The sequence below is a fragment of the Temnothorax nylanderi genome, unplaced genomic scaffold, assembly GCF_030848795.1.
Source record: "Temnothorax nylanderi isolate EJ_2023f unplaced genomic scaffold, tnyl_v1.0 TNYL_tig0351_pilon, whole genome shotgun sequence".
Taxonomy (NCBI): Eukaryota; Metazoa; Arthropoda; class Insecta; order Hymenoptera; family Formicidae; genus Temnothorax; species Temnothorax nylanderi.
The window spans coordinates 153,185-177,319 of record NW_027249413.1 but is presented as its reverse complement, the minus strand read 5'-3'; the positions used below and the strand labels follow the sequence as shown (position 1 = coordinate 177,319).

Here is a 24,135-nt window from a genome sequence, read left to right as displayed (position 1 = left end):
CAAATTGCCGCTAAAATTAGTTGACAAAACCTAACACCAAATTAATGCCAAATATTGAGCAAATTTTGGTGACAAAGCTTGAGAACAAATTGACGCCAAATACCGAGCAAAGCTTAGCAACTACCTGATAACAAATTGGCACCAAATTGCTGTTAAAGTTTGTTGACTAAACCTAACGCCAAATTGATGCCAAATATTGAGCAAATTTTGGTAACAAAACTTAAGAACAAATTGACGCCAAATACCAAGCGATGTTTAGGGCGTTTCATTCAGATGGCGCGACACGTGAGTCGCCACTTTCAAAGCGCCCCCACCTCCTTCCTCGCTCTTGTTCAGTGTCATGGCCGCTCTTGCTGCGTTTCTTCGGACGAGACGAGTACGTTTTCCTTCTTTCGTAACTGATTGAGCTAAGCGGCACGTATTCTGGAGACCAACCGAGCGAGATTCGACTTCCCAAGGAGAGCTCACCGCCAGGAAAAGGAGAGCTTGAGGGAGGATTGAGGCGAGGAGTCCGGTCCAGCGAGCAGGGCCCTTCCGATATTCTCATTTGGGACGCCATATTGGAAGATCGACATTGATCGTGGTAGTACAAGGGGCTCTGCAAGGTTAATTCTCGTCTTAAGATCTGGAATTGCTCTCATTCTTGTGGCTCTGGTTTATATTCTAGCCCTAGAATTGATCTCGTAGACAAAAGCAGAGGCCCCCCTCTCTTTTCTTTTCTTTTTTTTCTTTTCTTTTCTTACTTTGATTTCAATCAGTAATCCAGACTCCTTAATTCCGCTCTGTAAGATCTGGTTAATTCTCGTCTTGAGATCTTGGAATTGCTCTCATTCTTGTGGGTCTGGTTTATATTCTAGCCCTAATGTAATTTTAATATATGCATTACAATTTTACACTGTCAAATAATAAATAATATCGTTTGATAATAATAACAACAGTATAGATAATAGTAACAATTTTATTACTTGACTTATTTCATTCTATTTTTGACAACTCGTATATACATTATTTGTGGCTAAGGTCTATACTATGTCATAGTGTAGATCTTAGCTACATTTCTGGCAAGTCAGTCCAAAGTATGCGGCTTTGTTCTCTATCCTTTTTATCTGTAGCAATTTTATTTCTTTTATTTTTTAATTATTTTTTATGTATTATCTCTTATGTATCAGGTTTCTGAAGAAGACTAAGTATATAAAGTCGAAACGTAAAACGTTAATTGTATTTAAAATTTGTTTAATTAAACGAGATTTTGTTTTTAAATTTAAATTGATGACCTTTTTATAACTCGAGAAAATCAGCCAGCCTTCCATCCTATAAGTTTATTTTGTACTGTTAGTTTAATTAATTTAGTTATATTTTTTTTCATTAACATTCCATTTGTTATAGTGATTGTGCAGTAGAAAATCTGAAAAAATAAATGTTTTTAAAGAGTAAAGATAGTATATATTTTAAAATCTATGTATTTTATGTAAACATAACATTTAAATTTATTTGCAGTTTATTTTAGAACATGCCAAAAAACACCGTTTCATAAGCTTTCTAAGAAAGTTAAAAGGCAGAAAGTGAATGTTGAAGTTGTAGAAGAACTCAATTCAACAGATTCTTTAATTGAATTCGATCAGTCGCATATTCAGCAAGCACATGCTTCCGTTAAAAGCCAAAGTTCCGTAATACCAGATTTTCTTCATAATCAAAAAGAATCTGAACTTTCTCATTATTCTTAACTTTTTCATCATTCTGAACTTTCTCACCATTCTGAATTTTCTAATAATTCTGATCATTTTGAGTACTCTGAACACTTTGATTTCGAAAATAACGATAATTATAGAGATATATTTAACATTAACAGACACACCGGCAACAATAACGAGGCTCATTCAGATGACAACGATGATAATTCTGAAAACTGCGAGAATAGTGATGAGAATAAAAAATATTCAAAATGTTTCGTGAAAATAAGAGTTATAAAGAAGAGTTATAAGAGTATAAAGAATATGTAATATTATGTAATAAAATGTTTCATTCTACTTGCCGTTTGAATCTGATTAAGGCAAAATTGTAATATTAGTTTGAAATAGAAACAATTTAAAACAATTTAAAATACAAGGGAAATGCTTTAGTTTTATAACTATCATATTCTTGCAATATTAAAAATTTTACATATTCTTTCTTTGATTAAAATATTTCTCAAAATAATCTTGGAACTGTTGATGAAATATCGTGTATTTTTTTATCTGTAAAAGTTTAAAGTTTTGTTTGAATAGTTTAAAAGTTTTGTTTGAACGGTTTAAAAGTTTTGTTTGAACAGTTTTTTCTGCTGTATATTAATTTCTATTACATCAAACACTACAAAATTCACTTCGGTTGCTTGCACCTAAATGATGTATATTATTCTTTTGTTATTTCTTTCTGACAACAGTACTGCATTATTCCATCGTAATCGACGAACTATGCACATTGTGAACATTTGTTTATTTCAATTTTGCATTCTTGCAAATAATAAATCGTGTTTCAAGTTTGAACTAGTTGTTTAAATATGCACGGTAGTTATTATTGCATGATTAAAGAAAGGAAAGTTAGTAGTATTAGGCTTATAAGAATATTGTTTTAGATGCATTTTCATAGAAATTATACTCGTGTTTTCAGTAAGATTCTATAAATCCATCTTATACCGGCCAATGCATTATCTGCGCACGGAGCATGTGTTCCAGGCATTATATAAGATTCTCGAGTGTTTACAAATATTGTATGTGCTGTTGACAAAGTTAAATGTTTGCATATGTCAGTAAATTCACATTGTATAACATTTATTGTAATTAATATATAATTAATTATTTTATTGCCACCGTTAGATTTTATAAATGTCTTATAATGTTTTATAAATATAAAGATTTCTTTTAACATATGTATAAAATAATTTATTGTAAATCAATAAAAAATTATATGCTTTTTATAATTTAATGCTTTTAATTTTTCCTAAAAAAATATATATTTTAGTATTTATTAATGGCTACGTAACAAGGCTTGCTGCAATTTGGCGTCAAGCTGTGTCATCAAGATTTGCTCTGTATTTGGTGCCAATTTGCTGTTATGTATTGTTCTCAAATCTTGTTTGATATTTGATATCAATTTGGCGTCGGGTTTTGTCAACAAACTTTGATAGCAATTTGTCAACAATTTGCTGTTAGATTGCTGGCAAGCTTTGCTCGGTATTTGGTGTCAATTTGGCGTCAAGTTTTTTCGTCAAGGTTTGCTCGCAATTTGGCACAAATTTGCTGTCGAGCTTTTGTTGGCAAGCCTTGTTTACAATATGGCGCAAATTTGCCGTTGAACTTTTGCTGCCCTGTTCTGCTCGATATTTGGCGTCAATTTGGTGTCAAGTCATGTACACAAGCTTTGCTAGCAAGACACAAGCGTATTGCAGACACAGATCGCACCGGATTTGTCGACAAGTTTTGCGCGTATTTGGTGTAAAATTGGTTACAATTTGCTGACAAATTGTTTACTGGGTAATTTTTATCCGTTAACAATTTTAATTGAATAACATCTTGTTTCAGGAACAGAGAGGAGAGGCCATCCAGAATGGTTCTTACTGTGACCGAGGATACCCCGGCAGATATGCTGACCGGAAGTATGGAACTTCTAGTCCAGCTACCTCGCGATCATCATCTTCATACGCAGAAAGTTACAGTATTGAGAAGGTACATCTGCAAGGACAATAAAATTAATCAAAAAGCAATAGATTTCTTAATAAGTACTTTAATGCTAGATAATTTTATTATTATAAATTACGTCAATGTTAGATAATTACACAGTACAAAAAATTTTCAATTGACAATTTGTCAATTTTTTGACTAAGGATGATTCAGCTCTTGCTTTAAAAGACATCACAACTTTTGTAGTATAAAAAAGGAAAAGATACATAAAAATTGAAAATTTATTAAATAAAAATAAATTTAAAAAACTATTTGATTATATCGATATATAATATGATTTCATCAATAAAAAGTTAAATAACAAAAATATGAAAGAGTCTGGCTGGTTTTCCTATGGCGGAATGCTCCCAGCGATATCGGGCTGATTTTCACGCATAAAGTACCTCATGACCCAACACTAAATTACCGTTCATACTAGCTTCTAGAACAACGTGATTCCGGAGTTATAAGGTCAAATTAAAAAATCAAAAAGTTTTTTTTTCTCCAAAACAAGAAAAACTAGGACCTTAAAAAAATGTAGGTAGTAGGATACCTTAGGAAGGTTCAAACAAGTATGGTTTAATTTGATTCCGACATTTATAGGGTGTTCAAAAAAATATTTTAATTTTCAAAACAATTTTTAACACCCGGTAGAGATACCACTATCAAATTTTATATGCAACATTACTACTTACCCATGTATAATATATATTTTATTCGAGATGATCGTAGCGGTACAACATGGTTAAAAACACAAAAAATCAAGGTAATTATTTACAAAAAGACCCCACTCGCCAATGACCTTGACCTTGACATATGTTGTCAAGGTCACCCTCCTGAGTGACCTTCAGAAGGTTTTAGCCGGCGGTCGTTTTTTATTAAAAAGTTATTAACAAAAGAAGTTTGAAAAATATAGCAGTTATTTTGAGTACTGAAAGGCATTAAACTAAGTATATCATTATATATGGGCATATATAATTCCAAATATAACTAGATATGAACAATAGATCATATACCTATGCATTCATGTATGGATACATATAAGATTCATATGGATGTATATATAACCCTATATGATTATATATGATATATATAATTACACAGGCAATTAAAATATATTTAAATATACATAAATGTTTTTGGGAGCCCCCCGTTAGCCCTCGGCGGGGGAACAGGTGGAAAGCTCGAGGAGGTAGAAATTGGGTCGAAGACAGAATTGTGTGAAAAGGTGGAGGCGCAGGAATGAAGAAGGTTACGAAGGAGGTTGAGAGGAAGAAGAGGCATTGGAGGTGAGGAAAGATTCGAGGTGATGTGGCCAGAAACCGAGGTAGAAGAGAAGAGTTGAAAGTGAGGTTAGGATGACGGTGAGGAACGGGAAGGAGGTCGCCGGGGAGGGAAGAGGTGAGAGGCGGTGGAAGGGGAGTGTTAGCTGGAGCTGGAGCAGGGCCTGGCGGGCAGAAGTGGAGACGTGGAGTCCGCTGGTTGGCTGTCGACGAGAAGAAGGCGCTATGGAGGTATCGGTCCGAGCCGGCGCGGGGAGGCGACTGCTCCGAAAGAGCATGTTGGCACCACTGCGGGGCGGTAGGACGTGGCGCGCAAGAGTGTGCTGCGGGCAGAGCAGGTCGGTAAGGAGGAGAGAGTAGATACCGGCGACGGAGGAGTTGGCGTGAGAGGCGTTTGGATTAAGGCGAGCGCGCAAGAGAACTGCACGGCAGCAAATGGGAGAGGAGCGGAAGAAATCGAGAAATCGATGGATCGAGACGATGGTTCGATCGAGGAGGTGCGCGCTAGGCAATAGCATGTGGAAGCTAGTGGTCGCAAGGCAATGAAGAGCTGATCGGTAAAGGAGAAGCGGAAAAGCGGAAAGGTAGAAAAGCGGAAAAGAGAAGTCAAGGAAGGCGAGGAAGAAAGCAGAAGAGAGGGAAAGTAGGAGTGAGTGGAGTCAAGGAGAGAATAAAGTAAGTAAGGGAGAAGAAGAAGAGGGATAGGAGGTTGGCCGCGGGAACACACACACACACACGACACGATTGAGGGTTAGAGGAGAGAGAGAGAGAGAGAGAGAGAGAGAGAGAGAGAGAGAGAGAGAGAGAGAGAGAGAGAGAGAGAGAGAGAGAGAGAGAGAGAGAGAGAGAGAGAGAGAGAGAGAGAGAGAGAGAGAGAGAGAGAGAGAGAGAGAGAGAGAGAGAGAGAGAGAGAGAGAGAGAGAGAAGGAGAGAGGGAAGTAAGATCTGAGAAGGTTTTGTTTGTAGGAGGAAGAAGAGACCCGTGAGAGTAGGTGGAGGAGCGGACGGGGAGTGAGAAGGGGAGCGGAGGGTCGAGACAGAAGACTGAAGGAAGCAGAAGGGGTGGTGCAGGAGAGGGGGCGCAGGCAGAGAAGAAGAAGGTACGTGGAGCGAAGGAGACGGAAGACAGAGGGGGGAAATGGAGGAGTCGCAGAGCATGAGGGTGTGGTGCAAGATAGCAGAGGAGTTAGAGAAGATCAGAAAGGTGCTGGAGGGAAGAGTAGGGGGAGTGGAAGGTGCAGAGTGCACAGGAAGCGAGGCAGGAGCCAAGTTGGAAGGGAAGAGCGGCAAGGAGGTGTGGAAGGAGTCGGGAGGAGAGGTCGTAGGAGAGAGTAGGGAAAGGGGGGAGAAAGTGATGGCAGATGTAAGAGAGGCGCAGAGAGAATCCAAGGAAGGGGGAGAGGAAGAGAGGAAGCTTGTCTGGGACAGAGGTGAGAGTATTAGAAGGTGGGTGGATGAGGAGGCGAGGAGAAGAGTTGGGTCGTCGGAGATGAGAGGGACGGAAGGGACGGAGAGGGTGGGGTATATGGAGAAGAGGGAAGGGCCACAGAAGGGGGAGGAAAGAAGAGAGAAGGAAGAGAGCGAGAAGTCAAGAGGCCTGAAGGAGAGAGTAAGGAGGCTGGAGGAAGAAAGAGAGCAAAAGGAAAGAAGAAAGAGGAATGTGGTCTGGAGGGGGCTAGACGGGCGGGACGCTGAAGAAAGGAGGGGGGTGATGGAAAGGGTGGTGGAGAAGGTGCTAGGTAGGGTCCCGAGAATTAGAAGGGTCTGGGAAAGAAGTGGGGAGGGAGGGAGAGAGGTAGTGATAGCGGAGCTGGAAGATGAGAAGGAGAGAGAGGAGCTGCTAGGAAGGTATGGGGTATTCAGGCAGAGGTGGGGGATTGGGGTGGATGAGGACCTATCCTTGGAGGAGAGGAAGACGAGGTGGAGACTGTTAGAGAAGGCGAGAGAGGAGAGGGTCAAAGGAAGAAGAACGCGGGTGGAAAATAGGAGAATCTGGGTGGATGGAAGGGAAATTGTATGGAACAAGGATGAGGGGAAATGGGAGGAGAAGTAGTGAGCGAGGAAGGGAGGGAGGGAAAGAGTATGTGAAAGGCCGCTATGGTCAGGTCGGGTTAGGAAGGGACAGGATTGTAAAGGGTTGGGCACGTCCCTGGAAAACGCCGGCTATGTAAAAGCTATGTATATGTCTGTTGTGAGTTAAGGAGGATTGTAAAGGTTTGGGTACGTTCCGTAAAAACGCCTTGCAAACCCTGTGGGGACAAGCAATAAAGACTACTACTACTACATAAATGTTTTATATACAGTTTGACATATTATATTTAAGTTCATATAATTTATATATAAATTATATATAAGAAGCATTTATCCATGTAAATTATATATGATTATATATAATCATATATAAACTTTAAATTTGGATTATCCAATAGATGGCATTCGATAGGATTCGTTTCTCGTATTTAAAATTTGACAGACAGTGGTATAAAAATGTCTCACGTCAAGCAGTGCCAAAGTTATAATATATGGAATAAATCATTTCATTTTGGATTCTATAGCTTTTGAAAAAATATAAATCTTAATTTATCAATCCTTTATTATCGAAGTTAACAGTTCTTTTTCAATATACATTGACTATAATATGGTCATATATGATTATATAACTCGTAAACTCGTAAACTATTATTTTATTGCATATCCCCGTAGGGTTTACAATCTAGTACCTTGTGGCGTTTTTGAAGGGACGTACCCAACCCTATCCAAGTCAAGGGGCAAGGGCGTTTTTAAAAAGGGACGTACCCAACCCTATCCAACTCATCCATTACCATTACCATTTCCTTTGGACCAACGGTTTAACGTCTCTTCCGAAAGACGGAGCCCAGTTTTTCCATCTAGGGATACCTCTCTCCGCTAGATGGAGGGGGCAGCGTTTTTGCTGAGAATTCTCAGTGGCCTAGCGGGATTCGAACCCGGTTCTCCGGATTATGAATCTGGCGCTCTACCCACTAGACCAGCCGTCACCCCATATATGATTATATATATTTACAATATATAATATCATTATATATGTTCATATATGATTATATATGATTATATATAATTATACATATATGATCATATAGAGACAAAATTCATATATAATTGCATTATATATAATCATATATATTTACATATAATTATATATAATCTTTTTTTTTTCCCGGGAGGGTAGACCGATGAGACGAATTGGATTACTAATTAGCACGATAAACCGCTTGTTTGAAACAAAACACTAACGAAAACTGTCTTAAAACTTATATTGATCCGATTCGCCTCGGTCTACCCTAAGTTATTTGATGGATTGAGTATCATTAAAGGAAGATTGTTATTGAATTTGACGAGGATCGGTGAAGAGATTACCGATTTCTGTTTAAAAAGTTACATGTATCAGTTATACATGTAATTTTATATAGAGTATCATTAAAAGAAGGTTGGTATTGAATTTGGCGATAATCGGTAAAAAGGTTCTTTCTTTATAAAATTTTGAATTTTTTGAGAAATGTTCGTGGTTGCTCTAACTTCCGCCAATTTTGAGATATCGGACTATTCTTCAGTCTTTTCTACCTCTATTTCATATATAATTCTTTAAGATTTGGTTGATTAGACCCAGCTTTATATGCGATCAAAGGTCCATAATTTTTTTAGAAATGTCTGTGGTAGTTTTAACTTCCGCAAATTTTAAGATATCGGGCTATTTCTAATTTTATTATATTCTTTAGTCTTTTCTCTACCCCTATTTTATATATAATTCTTTAAAATTTAGTTGATTAGATCCAGCTTTATACGCAATCAAAGGTCCATATGCGAAGTCCATATATGGACCATGTAGCCTGAACTCCCAAAGTCAACATCGATTTGACATTGCGTCAATTGTAAAACCCCACTTGTGCTACTAAGCTGACCTTTTTTAATTCATAAAAAGGTTAAATTTAAAATTTAAAAAAGTATGCAAATTAGAAACTTGCACGTTGCTTCCTTATTATTACAAATCGCTACCATTGCTCCTATTTTATTTTGCTCATAAAGCTTCCTCTATGAGGATCGAAGCCAAACTAATAAATACTAATAATTATGCATCAAATAAAATACAAGCTTCCTCATAGAGGAACTTTGTGAGCAAAATAAAATAGGAGCAATGGTAGCGATCTGTAATAATGAGGAAGCAATGTGCAAGTTTCTAATTTGCACACTTTTTTTGAAGAAAGTGAGTGCCACTTACAATTTTAAAAGTATCGTAAAATCTAAATTAAATCAAAAAATAGTAAGATTAAATCAAAAAGAAAAATCAAAGATCTAACTCATTGTAACTCAAGTGTAAAAGAAGAGATATTTTTAATTTTTTGTATTTTTAACCATGTTGTACCGCTACAATCATCTCGAGTAAAATATATATTATACATGAGTAAGTAGTAATGTTGTATATAAAATATGATAGTGATATCTCTACCGGAGTGTTAAAAAAATATTGTTTTAAAAAATAAAATATTTTTTTGGACACCCTATAGATGTCGGAATCAAATTAAACCATACTTGTTTGAACCCTCCTAAGGTATTCTACTACCCATATTTTTCTTAAGGTCCTAGCTTTTCCCGTTCCGGAGAAAAAAAACTTTTTTATTTTTTAATTTGACGTCATAACTACGGAATCACATTGTTCTAGAAGCTAGTATGAACGGTTATTTGGTGTTGGGTCATAAGGTACTTTATGTGTGAAAATCAGCCCGATATCGCCGGGGGCATCCCGCCATAGGAAAACTGGCCAGACTCTTTGCCATAATTGTTGCTATCAAGTATAATTAAAAGAAATGAGAGTGACCTGAGTGAATCACATATATCAGATAATCAGATTACTCAGGAGTGTGACAATGAGCTAAATCACCTCCAGTTAAAAAACTTGAGAAAGTATAGGATGTTGTACAGTGTTATTAATACTTATAATTAACATATAATCAGTAATTTGTTGCAATTTAAAAAATGTTTTAGAGAGTAGTAAACTGGATTATAAGTACTTTGTTTTATAAGAACATTTTATTATTAATAAGAAGCATTAATAATGTGTAGTACAACAAAGTTTATAAATTTTTTCAGTCTTCGACATTCAAATTCATTCCAAAGTGCTTATAATCCAGTACTGCTCTAGTACTTAGATAGCGATAATTTCATAAAGGAAGCATATATATATATATATATATATATATATATATATATATATATATACACATACACACACGCGCGCGCGTGTACACGAGGGAAGAGGGGAGAGGGGGGAAGGGACGGAATAGGATGGTATTCTAAAGAATATTTTACCTCTTCCGCCAGAACTCCCGAAAAAAAATTTTTTTTTTTTTTTTGATGTACTAGACATCACAGGCACGCGCTATGCGCGCGTTATTTAACTTTAATATTTCACTGTTACTATTACACCCTATTAACCACACAACTGTCAAAATATGCCATATGACAACAGCCGTTCGTGAAGTAAGCGTAGAGAGAGAATCAATCGGCATCGCGAAAAAGCGACAACAATACTTTGATAGATTCGAGTATCGATGACATGCCCTTTTTAGAAAAGGACTAAATTTTTCTTAAAAAATAGGTAAAATTCAAGCAGCTGTAACTTCGTTAAAAATCAACGAAATTTAAGTTTAAAAAAAGGATTTTATAGCTTGAAATCTCTACTTTTGAAAGGTCACTATTATTTTTTAGTTTCTGTGAGTTTGGTAATTTTTACATATAGAAAACTATGAACTGGACAAAATGGAAAATTTTCTTCTCACTTTGTCGGCCTGTTACGTACACACACAAAATCTGAGAAAATTTTCAACTTTTTAACGTAAAGGCTTGAAGTTTTTCCTACAAAATCTTTTCTTTATGTTTCTACGATTTTTTGCTACTTAGTTATCGTGAATTGAATAAGAAATGAGCATTTTGACTTTAATTGCTCATAACTCTGTTAAAAATCATTGTACCACAATTAAAAAAACAGATTCTTAAAGCTGAAACTCTGCTCTATCTAATGGTATAATTGCCAAATTTTTTAAAATAACTTGTAGACATGATACAAATAAATAAAAATAATGTAAAAATTAGCGATTTTTCCCTTTTTCATTTTGACCCAAAAAACAATTGTGTAGAACAACAACAAACATTTATTGTTCACGTTTTTTTTACTTTTAAGGGGGATGGTAAGGTTTGAAATTTCGAAAAATTCAATTTTTAGTTTTTTACATCTTTTGGTAGTGTGATTCTTTAAGAATATTTCCCTGTTTGGTTTTTTGAGAAATTCGCAAAATTGAGCTCAGGAAAGTTAAAAATGTGAATGCTGGCCGGCAAAAAGTCCGCGTACAGGTTTGCGTACAGGCAAATAGTCCACTCGGCAAGTACATTTGAAAATCGACTAATTCGGACAAAGCTGGAAAAAATTTTAATCGCTTTGTTTGGGTGTCAGTAATGACATACTAAGTTTCCGACCTCCCCAGTGGTGTGCTTCGGCCGCCATCTTGGAAGAAGGGTGAAAAATCGGTTTTTCGCGAATATCTCGGTTTCCATTAGACTTAGGCTAAAATAGTTTAATACAATAGTGTAGGGAATTAAATTCTCTACAAAAAAAGAAGTATAGGTTTTTTTCCTACGACCAATAGTTTTGGCGCTAGAGCCGGGAAAAGTAGGATACTTTTTGTAACAAATGGTTTCAGCGACTTTATCTCGCCGTACCTCACTTCTCAGAGGCTGTAGTGTACTTTTCAACTCGTTTCCTCACCACCTTGCGGTAGAGTTAGTGGCGCGTTTTTTTTATGTGGTGTCCCCTGTAGGCCTAATCCACTCAGTTTATTATTAAGATTATGAGAATTTTTTTACCAGGGTTGTCTTAATTATTCAATAATATAATTAGACTCGTGAAAGTGTCAACGATTTAAAACGTCGAATGCGAGTCAGGCACGGAACGTGGTGCGCAAATAAAAAAGAAAAAAACCGTGTATTCAGATGTGATGAACGTTTCGGCTCTTCTTTCGAGCCATTTCACCATTTATTGAGATAAGAAGATTCTATTCCTGCAGAGCTCGAGGCAGAAAGTTCCCTTCTTGAGGAGATGTCGTGACAAGCGAGCTGGTACGCACAGTTATAGTGGACATTTTCACTGTAAAAAGGAAAAATATATTTAGTCAATCGTTAAAACAGAAAGAAAAAGGAGAGAGCTCACCTCAAGGTCTGCAGCAGTCAGAGAAGTACAAAAATTAATTATTCAAATCTTGTTCTTTTTGATGTAGAGGGTTGGCAAATGTTATCTTCCGCAGCATCTTCCTTTTCCTCAATATTATCTTCCTTCTCTGCTTCTTCTGGTTCTTCCTCGTTGTTCGAATCAATCTTATTGTCAGGATCAGTCAATGTCTCCTCAAAATGTTGAACAGTTACGTCGATTTCTTCATCGTAGTCACAGTGATCTATTATAATGTCGATGTTTGTGCATGTTTGACCTCGACAGTTGAAACAAGTCACAGAGCATCGCAATCCAGCTTTTCTGCAACAGCAATTTGCTTTGCAGCCTTTTGTGCATTTGCAGAAGATCTTCTTCAGAATATCCTGCAGAGCGGCTTCCTTCATTGAAGGAACTGGACCATTTTTTGTATATTTCCAGCCTCAATCTTGAGGATTTTTTTTTAACTCCGCGCCACTGCTGAATCTGATGGTAGACTCTGAAAGAGTGTTGACGTGCAGCTGCTTCAGTAGGTGGTATAGAAGCAATGTTGAACATTACTTTCGACGTAGATTTGGCGAAGCATGAAAAACGAAACTCATCCAGAAAACTATTGCTCTTTGCTAAAGCGAGAATACATTTTTGTCCTGCTATGTCAATGAAATCTGGATGAGCATCCGGATCTCCAAAAATTTTTGAAATATTCTGCAAATTTTCATCTTTTTGGAACAGTTTAATAAATTTTATTTTACCCTGCCTGAAAAATGTTGAAGTGGTATCACAACCAGTAAATGCGTGAAGAAAGAGAATATGCTCAGCAATATCAGGATATTGGAAGAAAGTAGATGAATAAATCTTCTGCTCTGTTTTCCCTTGCTCGGTTTCATAAAATAGATGTTAGATTTAGAATTTAGATGATGCTAAGGCTGTCAGTAACACTAAAAGATCAATATCTTCGCCAAAAATTTTCAACTTGTGACGTTTTGGTGATGCGAAGTTACTCGATCCGGCAGAACGCCTTCGTTGATGGGTTCTTCTTCTGCAGTTAAGGAGGTAAATCCCTAGGATAATTAACTGTCCTCGGCGATGTGGATTGTGGCTCCTCAGATCCATTCAGGATATCAGGTATTCAATGAATCTTTTAAACTCTTTTCCAAGATTTAAGAGTACGATATTTATTACAAAACTTCTGATACAAGTGTTTTATGGAAGGGCGGAACAAGTATAAGATATGTGGTCGCTTTCTTGGCTCGCTCCACTCTTTCTTTTCTTTGCTTTGTTTTTTTTTCTTCTCTTTCCTCTCCACCGTCGCTCGTTCGCTCCCTCTCTCTTGGTCAATATCTTTATACTCTTTTAAAATTTCAGTTAATGAAAACTGGCATTCATCGCGATGTTCTTCGAGAAACGAAGAAATAAAGTCAATAGCTGTTTTTGCATATTCGGTTTCGGGACGTCCGGGAACCTCGTACGTTTTCAAAGAATGAAAAAATTTTCGCATACATGAACCGTGGTATCGACCCTGGGCTGCAACTAAATCCATTACGTTTAAGATGCGCATACTTACAGTTTTGCCCCACGTATCTCCTCTTTTCTTTGCAGTTTCCAAAATATTCTCTTTAACTTGCATCGTACTGATCACGTGCACAGTATCGCGCCTTGCAACATTTTTCTTCGTTTGTTTTTTTATAAATACTTCCGATGCATCTTCCGCGCAGAACAGACGCGTCGCGCGTCGTCTTGAAGTTGAAAGGTGAAATGCTCGATCTTCGGGAGCCGATTACATTAGGAACAGCTTTCTCCTTGGCTCTCAGTGATGCAATTATAAGTTTTTTATTTATATAAGATTTCTGGCACTTGACGTGCACAGTTACACAGTTTAATCCCCTTAGAAATAATTGTTTATTGTCTTTTCTTTCTCTACTGCTCTCGATGAGAGTTTTAATTCCTCTCTATTTGACATCAACTGTATCACCGCGGGATAACGTCTCCTCACAAATAAAACACTGCTCTAAATTCATAATTTTATTTTAGTATAGGAACACGAAAAACACATGCAGCGTCGATCAAAGCCAATGCTATACTAAATTTTGACCTGAGCCCAGCCACCGAAGGACGTATGAGAAAGCCGTTGTGTGCGTCCCCTCGCTAGACCCTTCTCCGATACATTCTCAGTCAAAAGTTTGGGGCACGCTATAGATCGTACATTTATTAGAATTCACTATTTATTAGAATATTTAGGATTAACCGTAATTTGCATAACATAATAATTTAACAATGTTCCATTGTAAACAGTGAGATAATCGTCATAACTATATCTTTTAATTTATTTAAAATCTTGGATGCTCCTAGCTTTTAACAAGGAGTATACTTATAGCACTGTAGAGTAAATAATACAAAGCCAGATGTGTGAAACGACAACGGTTCACTAGCACAATAACAACGCCATTTATCTGAGAAGTGAGATACGGCGAGATAGAGTCGCTAAAACCGTTTGTTACAAAAAGTATCCTATTCCTCCCGGCTCTAGCGCCAAAACTATTGGTCGTAGGAAAAAAAACCTATAGTTCCTTTTTTGTAGAGAATTTAATTCCCTACAATATTGTATTAAACTATTTTAGCCTAAGTCTAATGGAAACCGAGATATTCGCGAAAAACCGATTTTTCACCCCTTTCTTCCAAGATGGCGGCTAAAGCACACCACGGAAGAGGTCGAAAATTTAGTATGTCATTACTGACACCCAAACAAAGCGATTAAAATGTTTTCCAGCTTTGTCCGAATTAATCGATTATTTTGTCAGTTTTAACGACGTGCCGACTGGACTAAAAAGAGGCAAAAGCCAAAAAAATCTGTGATGTTTTGTGATTACTGCTGAAATGGAAGCTGACTTGGAGCGTCATTTTATAGCACGGATAACTTTTGAGCTTTGAACGTATCAATTTTCTAGCTAAAACTAGAGTATTCTAAACTTTAACAGTGTTTTTTACAAAATGGTATATTTTGCTAATTTTGCCATGATAACTCACAAACGGCTGCAGGTATCGACTTGATTTTTTTTTTAAATGAATATAACGAAAAATTACTAAAGATGTTGTAATCGACCCAACTGGCCAAATTTATTAATCGAAAAACGCTACGTTTCGACCGAGGATCCGGTCCTTTTCAAGCGTGTATACAAAACTCACAAATGTCGATTAGTCAAGCATAATGCCCTAACTACACCGAATCTAAAAGCTAAACGACAAAAAATTAATTCGCAATTAAGTGAAAATTATATCAATATTATACAAAACTGAAACTTACATATTTGTGCGTCGGAATCTAAGTAATAACAAATTCGTTGAACGGTATATTTCGTGAAATGTTTGTAACATGACATAGCCGAGCGGTGGTAAAATTTAGACTGATGAGCCTGACACTTATAAACAGACTGGTGCCGTAAACAATAAAAGGCAAGAACATAGAGAGGGAAGCAGCGGAGAGGAGAAACCAGCTATATTTCTTTTATGATATGTTCGTAGAGAACGTTAAGATTCTCCGTGTCCTTTTGCAAATTGATGGTGTCGTCAAATTTTTTAATAAAAAACATCTCCGCTATTTCTCTCTTTCTGGTCTGTCCTTCCTTATGTAATATTTCAGGTTTTCCCCAGTCAAAATCATGCCCATAGGATATTCGGTGTTCACTCACTACAGAAAGATTGCTAGCGTGTTTTCTAATATCGCTCTGGTGTTCCCTGAGACGCGTACACAGATGCCTTTTAGTCTGCCCTATATATGTGGCCCTACAATCCCTGCAGTTAATTTTGTACACTATGTCAGTTTGTTTTAGGTCGTTAATTCTGTCTTTGCCCCGTCTTATTAAGCAATCAAGTTTTTTAGGAACCGTGAATAAGGTAGTGATGTGGAGTTCATTTAAAGTACGGCAAATGCTATCACTCAACGTTTTTATATAGGGTAAAGGTATGCAGTTCTTAAAATCAAAAGTTGTGTTATTGTCAGTGGGAGTATTAAGTGTGTTGTTACGTGTTTTGAGAGTGTTTAGACGTTTGGCAATGTGTTTATTAACGATTGGTTTAGGAAAACTGTTGTTGTTCAAAATTTCTTTAATTATTTTAATATTGCCATCGTGGAATTTTTCATATAGGGCAGACTAAAAGGCATCTGTGTACGCGTCTCAGGGAACACCAGAGCGATATTAGAAAACACGCTAGCAATCTTTCTGTAGTGAGTGAACACCGAATATCCTATGGGCATGATTTTGACTGGGGAAAACCTGAAATATTACATAAGGAAGGACAGACCAGAAAGAGAGAAATAGCGGAGATGTTTTTTATTAAAAAATTTGACGACACCATCAATTTGCAAAAGGACACGGAGAATCTTAACGTTCTCTACGAACATATCATAAAAGAAATATAGCTGGTTTCTCCTCTCCGCTGCTTCCCTCTCTATGTTCTTGCCTTTTATTGTTTACGGCACCAGTCTGTTTATAAGTGTCAGGCTCATCAGTCTAAATTTTACCACCGCTCGGCTATGTCATGTTACAAACATTTCACGAAATATACCGTTCAACGAATTTGTTATTACTTAGATTCCGACGCACAAATATGTAAGTTTCAGTTTTGTATAATATTGATAGGGTTGTGTGGGGTGATGTGCAACATGGGGTGATGTGCAACGTTTCCGATTCCTGGTCTGCATGTCGACATTTGACAAAACCGCATACTGCCATCTATTTGTGTCAATAGTACCTTGTTTTAGATAAATAACTCGCGAGATGGCACGCACCCTGTTTTGCTGTACGAAAAGCGAGTTAAATTTCTGGAGCTCAATGTAATTTTCGCTTCTCACATTTATAGTGATTTCGTGAATTGGTTTTAGTCATCTTATAGGTAAATATTTTTATATTGTTAGTTTTTCAAGTACTTTCGATAATCCAAAGCGATTTTGTGATTTTCTTACGTTGTATTGGTGTCACGCCAGTCCGCGCAAAATAACGTGTTTGGGGTTATGTGCAACACTTTTTGTGGGGTGATGTGCAACACTCATTTTTCGCTAGTTTATCGCTATTTTACGAATAAAAAAATTTAAATTTAAATTTTTATTTTTTTTTATTTTTTTTTATTTTTTTTTTTTTTTAACAATTCAATTTACTGTAACACTTGCGACATTCCTTATCATTTGAAATGTGTCGACATGCAAGGTCGCAACTATTTTACTTGTGACAACTGCGATTTTTCAGATGATAAAAAATAAAGTTTTTTGAATTTTTCCTTTCATTATTCGATTAATTTGTATTTAAGAAGCCCAAATTTAACATTTAAGTCGATTGATGTCGATATTCATGCATTTTTTACCTTAATTTTACCTGTGTTGCACATCACCCCAAGAAAATTGGAAAATGCTAAAACAGACGTTTTTGAAAACTCGAAAAATTTTTAGGAAAAATTTAACATTTTGAAAATCTAATCGCGCAGAATTGTAGTATGTTCCTTCCTCTACATTATACAGCCATGATATATTCAAGAATTTGATTTTTGGATATGTTTTTCGAGCAACGCGTGAACGTGTTGCACATCACCCCACACAACCCTATAATTTTCACTTAATTGCGAATTAATTTTTTGTCGTTTAGCTTTTAGATTCGGTGTAGTTAGGGCATTATGCTTGACTAATCGACATTTGTGAGTTTTGTATACACGCTTGAAAAGGACCGGATCCTCGGTCGAAACGTAGCGTTTTTCGATTAATAAATTTGGCCAGTTGGGTCGATTACAACATCTTTAGTAATTTTTAATTATCTACTGGCGACTCAAACTTCTTATTCGAATATAACGAATTTTTCCGTAAACTGAACCTATTTTAGCGCACAAAAATTAATTTTTTGTAACTGGTTTAACAACAAATAACTTAAATTTTTCGAAATTTTTTCTTTTTTGGCTGCCATTGTTGTAATCTTGACGTACACTGAGAGAAAAATCCAGGTCTAAATTATCAGACAATTCGTTCAAAAATTAACAAAAGGATAATCCGATACTTTCAATCGAAATTATAAAAATGTCCGATCAATGATATCCAATTAATTATAATCAATGATATTCGGATATCATTGATCGGACATTGTTCTGGCCTTGATCGGCTTTTTATAATACCAATTGAAAGCAGCGGATTACCTGTTTGTTAATTTTCGAACGAATTGTCCGATCATTTATTTCTTTGAGAGAACAGAGTTGTATTTCTTTTTTAGACTTTAGGTTCAGTCTATAGAGAAGGGGATCTCACTAACAAAATAGCACCAAAATAATTGAAAAATTCCAACTCGTTCACCAGGAATCGTGGTAAGAACAGAGCAGTGCGCAAATTGCGCGGTTGCCTTCAATCATCAATATCACCCTTAATTATTTATATTCTTGGGAATTTTACGTCTTGTTTAGTTCATTAAGAAAGCACTAATAACATCCTTCAAAAGAAAATTTATGTATGTTTATTTGTTTGTCCACGAACAACATTTGAATTTTACCCAATTTTCAGCCGTTTAAACCTTACCATTCTCCTTAAGTACCCTGCAATTAAAGAAAATTTGTCAAATATGAAATATTTTTCATGGTGGTCATATGGTTTTATGGGGCAAAACGTACAAAAAATTGTAAAATTGCTTAATTATTTCAGTGAAAAAAAAATGGAAAATAAAGTTCAATTAACGTTAAAAAATTAATTTTCAGTGCACTGACACTACATTGACCTTTACTAAGTCCTTTGCTATCGACACTATCGACCTTTACTATCAGCAAGAACAAAAAAATTGTTCAGTATTTTTTCACTAAAAGCTGAAAAAATACCGCAGACATTACCGTTATCCAAAGCGTACCACGAGGAGGTCGCACGGTCGGATTTACGCTATGTTGTGTGTGTGTGTGTGTGCGCGTGCGTGCGCGTGTGCGTGTGCGTGTGCGTGTGCGTGTGCGTGTGCGTGTGCGTGTGCGTGTGCGTGTGCGTGTGCGTGTGCGTGTGCGTGTGCGTGTGCGTGTGCGTGTGCGTGTGCGTGTGCGTGTGCGTGTGCGTGTGCGTGTGCGTGTGCGTGTGCGTGTGCGTGGGCGTGGGCGTGGGCGTGGGCGTGGGCGTGTGCGTGTGCGTGTGCGTGTGCGTGTGCGTGTGCGTGGTCGTGGTCGTGGGCGTGGGCGTGGGCGTGTGCGTGGGCGTGGGCGCGGGCGCGGGCGTGGGCGTGGGTGTGGGCGTGGGCGTGTGCGTGTGCGTGTGCATGTGCGTGTGCGTGCGCGTGTGCGTGTGCGTGCGCGTGCGCGTGCGCGTGCGCGTGTGCGTGTGTGTGTACGTGTGCGGGTGCGTATGCATCTTATGGACATACCAGCAAATTTTCTTTACTTGCAGGGTACTTAAAAGTACGAAAAAACGTGAAGAATAAATTTTTGTTGTTGTTCTACATAATTGTTTTTTCGGTCAAAATGAAAAAGGGAAAAATCGCTAATTTTTACATTATTTTCATCTATTTTTATTTTGGCGGCATGCGCCACCAATGATACACGCCCGCGCGGCGCCTGCATTACCGGCAGTTCGCGACAACGCCGCTAGGCGTCGCATCGCCCGCGCATTCTCTCACGGTCAAAATTCCGCACCGACTAGTATAAAGGGAGACCCCCTACGGGACCCAGGCAGATATTTTTGGGCGCTAGTCGCCTAGGGTAAGAGTTCCCAAGCTCGAAGACCCACTCGGCGCGAGTCGCCTGGCACGAGGCGCAAGTCGCCAGCCACCTTCGGCGCGAGTCGCCTGGCAGAGGCGCAAGACGCCAGCCAAATCAGAGGCGCTTGGTCGCCCGGCACGAAGCGCGAGTCGCCAGCCAATCAACGGCGCTTGGTCGCCTGACATAGACGGAAGACACCTACGGCAGCAGCGCGTGAATGCTCACCGACTCAAGGCGCTAGACGCCCTCGGCAGTAGCACACGATCGCTTGCTGCCTTCCTCGACGTACAGACACCACCTGGCAAGAGGCGCAAGCCGCCAGCCAATCAGAGGCGCTTGGTCGCCTGGCAAGAGGCGCGAGTCGCCAGCCAATCAGAGGCGCTTGGTCGCCTGGCACAAAGGCGCCAGTCGCCCAGCCAATCACGGCGCTCGGTCGCCTGGCACAGAGGCGCCAGTCGCCCAGCCAATCACGGCGCTCGGTCGCCTGGCACAGAGGCGCCAGTCGCCCAGCCAATCACGGCTCTCGGTCGCCTGGCACAAAAGGCGCGAGTCGCCAAGCTAACCACGACACACGGTTGTCAGTTTTCTTTCAGGAAACACCGATTAATCATCGCGTGGCCGCCGAAAGGATTTCGCGTTAAAGAGAAGCTTTTCCAACACTTACACAAGCCCACCTGTAAATAGTCTGTAAATATAATGTTGTAAAGCATATATTCGAAAGTGTCGTCTCCATTTCTATCCTCTCTGCGATTCACTAACCTTGGGCCAACTCCTACTCACGCACCAGTAGCAGATTAAGTTAGAATAAGCAGTAACAGATTAAGGTAGAATACCGAACATAAGTAGTAGCGCCCATAAAATTGGTAACCCCGACGTGATCGCAAAGAGAGGTAGCAAAATGGCACAAGGTAACGATAGAATACATATAACTGAGGAAAGGGTCAGCAAAGTCGCTGTACGCCTACCTCCGTTTTGGGGAGATGAACCCGAATTATGGTTTGCACAGCTGGAAGGACAATTCACACTCAGTGGAATCACCCAAGACACTACGAAGTATTCATACGCTCTATCTCAATTAGACTCTCGTCAGATTAAAGAGATTAAAGACGTAGTCACACAGCCCCCAGAGACCGACAAATACGGGACTGTAAAAAGAGCACTTATTCAGCGCATGTCCGTCTCCCAGGAACAGCGGACACGGCAACTCTTGGAGCTCGAGGAATTAGGAGATCGCAAGCCATCTCAATTCTTACGGCACCTCCGAACTTTAGCGGGTGAGAATGTACCCGACTCGCTTCTACGGACACTTTGGCTAGGACGACTTCCTACTCAAATGCAGATGGTTTTCGCTACCCGGACGGAAGATCCGCTCAACAGCGTAGCCGAACAGGCCGATCGCATCCACGAGATGACTAACAAGGCCGTAGTGGCAGCAGCAGCTGCGCCTGCAACTAAAGAGTCTTTGGAAGCGAAGATCCAGGCTCTGACCAAACAAGTGGCCACACTCACCACACGCCTCTCAAGAGACAAGTCAAGGCAACGCGACAATGAGAAAGGCCGAAATCGAAGTCGAAGTCGAAGCCGTAGTCAAAACCGCAACCGCGGTAAAGCCAAAGAAGATAACGACGATAAAAATGACAAGCACTGCTATTACCACAATCGATTTGGTGAAAAAGCAAAGAAGTGCACACAACCTTGTACATACAAGTCGGAAAAAGGCCAGGGCAGTCACTGATGGCGGCCAGTAGACCCGCCCCAAGCCCTCGCCGCCTAATCGTTACGTGTCAGGATACTAAGAAACGATTCTTAATTGACACAGGATCGGACGTGAGTGTTTACCCTCGCTCCATGGTAGCGGGACATACCACGCCAACGTCCTACGAACTCTATGCAGCAAATGGCTCAGCAATCGCTACGTACGGCACAATTACACTACAGCCGGAACTTGGGTTACGACGCGCATTTCCATGGCGTTTCATCATCGCCAACGTCACGCAGCCCATCATCGGAGCTGATTTCCTAACCTATTACCATCTCCTTCCAGACCTACAGAAAGGTACTCTTCTCGATGGTAAAACGCACTTGCGCAAGAGAGGCACATCAGAAAAAGGGGCCGTGGAATCAATCAGAGTGTTGGCTATCGAAGACGAATACCACAGAATCTTGGCAGAATTTCCTGATATCTTAAAGGCTACTGCTAAGAGGCATACGGTAAAACACAACACGCTTCACCACATCAAAACCACGGATGGCCCACCTGTGGCAAGCCGTCCTCGCCGATTAGCCCCTGACAAACTCAAAGCGGCCAAGGCTGAATTCGATCTCCTACTTCAAGAAGGGATCATTCGAGTGTCAAAAAGCCCATGGTCATCACCATTACATATGGTGCCAAAGAAAGGAGACTCCTGGAGATCTTGCGGAGATTACAGGGGAGTTAACGCTAGAACAGAAGCGGATCAATACCCGATCCCGCACATCGAAGACTTCTCGCAGAACTTGCACGGAAAGAAGATCTTCTCAACTATTGACTTAGTGCGAGCATACAATCAGATACCCGTTAACCCTTCGTAGTCACACTTCTCTAGAATATCATTCTAGTCACACGGGGTCATATTGACCCCGTCGATTTTTAATGGTTGCCATTTTAATAGTATCGGTCCGATCGGGTTCAAATAATTCTGGAACATACCTTGAACATTCTAGAATATAAAACAACTGCGATTTTGTGAGAGATCAAATGGCAACATGTTGAAAAAAAATCGTGAACGAGTACATGCGTAAAAAAGTAGCTTTTTCACTTAAAAAATCATAACTTTTTAATTTTTTAATTTTTTTAAATAAAATTTGCAGGTTATACTCCTAAGATACGACACTTTAAAAAAAAAATAGTCCTCTAGTGCTCGTTTCAAAAAAGGTATTTATTCCAGCATATGAAGAGGCCCGATTTTGGAGTGAAAAAAATGTGGATTTATCAGAAAATAATGTATTTTATTATTATTATGGATATCCTGAGTACACAGAAACATAAGCATTATTGTTTTTTCGTTATAAAACGACAAAAAAAGACATTTATTCAGTGCAACCGCAGTTGCAGTCGCAGTCTTTTTTTGGGAGTTTTAACATACTTGAATGCTTTTTTTGCTCTTTTGTACTCCATACAAAACCGTTCTTTCCCCTCAAAATTGATTGAGGACGACCTCGAGCGCGCGACTGCAAAACTCGCTCATCTAGCGTCGCATTCTCCGTGTCGTCGACGTCCATATCCTCATCGGAGATTTCAAATTCACTACCCTCGGACTGGATAGAAACATGATCCTCCTCACTTTCAGAAAGATTACCACCGTAATTATTTTCAACCTCATCGTTTTCCAGTAATTCGCGTCGAAACTCACTACTGCTACGCAGATTGTATGCCATCTGATAACAAATAACAACGTTATTATTATAAAAACAATGGAAAAAAAAATATCGCAGGTGCCACAGTCACACTTACGGTTCAGACACTTGTTTTAAACACAATAAAAAAAATCCGATTTTTTTCACTGAAACTACGTGCTAGTCACACTAGGGGTCAATCTGACCCCCATTCGTACACGATGTTTCCGTAACCGCTGTCATACAAATACCGACGCTTTAATCAAATAACTAACGATCTCTACCGATAGAGGATACTTCAAACTCTTGGTAGATGGCGTGCCAAACTCCATTTTAAGCCAGGCACTTACCGACATTTAGCTTCAAACTTGAGCTGGGGTCAAATTGACCCAGTGTGACTACGAAGGGTTAACCCTGATGATATTCCAAAAACGGCTATAACAACTCCTTTCGGACACTTCGAATATCTTTTCATGCCGTTCGGGTTACGCAATGCCGCACAAACATTCAAACGCTTCATTCACGAGATCACAAGCGACTTGGATTTTTGCTATGCGTATATTGACGATATCCTCATTGCATCAAAGAACGAAGAACAACACAAGAAGCATTTACGCATACTCTTCGAACGACTTCAGAAATACGGCATTTTACTCAACCCCTCTAAATGCGTTTTCGGAAAGTTAAAGGTTTTTTTCCTTGGCTACGAGGTTTCGGAGAACGGCACTCAACCTCCGCCAGAAAGAATTGAAGCGATCAAGGAGTTTCTCAAACCTGAGAACATTCAGCAGCTCCGTCGGTTCCTGGGGACTCTCAACTTTTATCGCAGATTCATTCCTAAGGCCGCTAAGGACCA

The 24,135-nt window shown here is 39.0% G+C and overlaps 1 protein-coding gene and 1 long non-coding RNA gene across 13 annotated transcripts in view; one reads left to right on the top strand and one right to left on the bottom strand.

The window, feature by feature from the left end:
* The first annotated feature begins 3,031 nt into the window (after positions 1 to 3,031).
* The window catches only part of LOC139781649 (uncharacterized), a 173,269-nt gene continuing 152,165 nt past the window's right edge, over positions 3,032 to 24,135 (top strand). For 3 of the 12 annotated variants that reach the window (XM_071720512.1, XM_071720508.1, XM_071720507.1), the window contains exon 1: positions 3,034 to 3,701. In XM_071720512.1, the coding sequence (XP_071576613.1) occupies positions 3,583 to 3,701 (119 nt within the window). In that variant the 5' untranslated portion in view covers positions 3,034 to 3,582. Of the gene's footprint in view, positions 3,702 to 3,916; positions 5,654 to 5,944; positions 6,079 to 24,135 lie in introns of those variants that run through there. The other 9 variants (XM_071720510.1, XM_071720514.1, XM_071720519.1 and 6 more) reach the window with 7 other exon arrangements.
* LOC139781652 (uncharacterized) lies at positions 15,295 to 17,788 on the bottom strand. Its single transcript, XR_011720612.1, has 2 exons — positions 15,511 to 17,788; positions 15,295 to 15,441 (listed from the first exon to the last, which is right to left on the bottom strand). It is a non-coding gene; the product is annotated as an uncharacterized lncRNA (long non-coding RNA).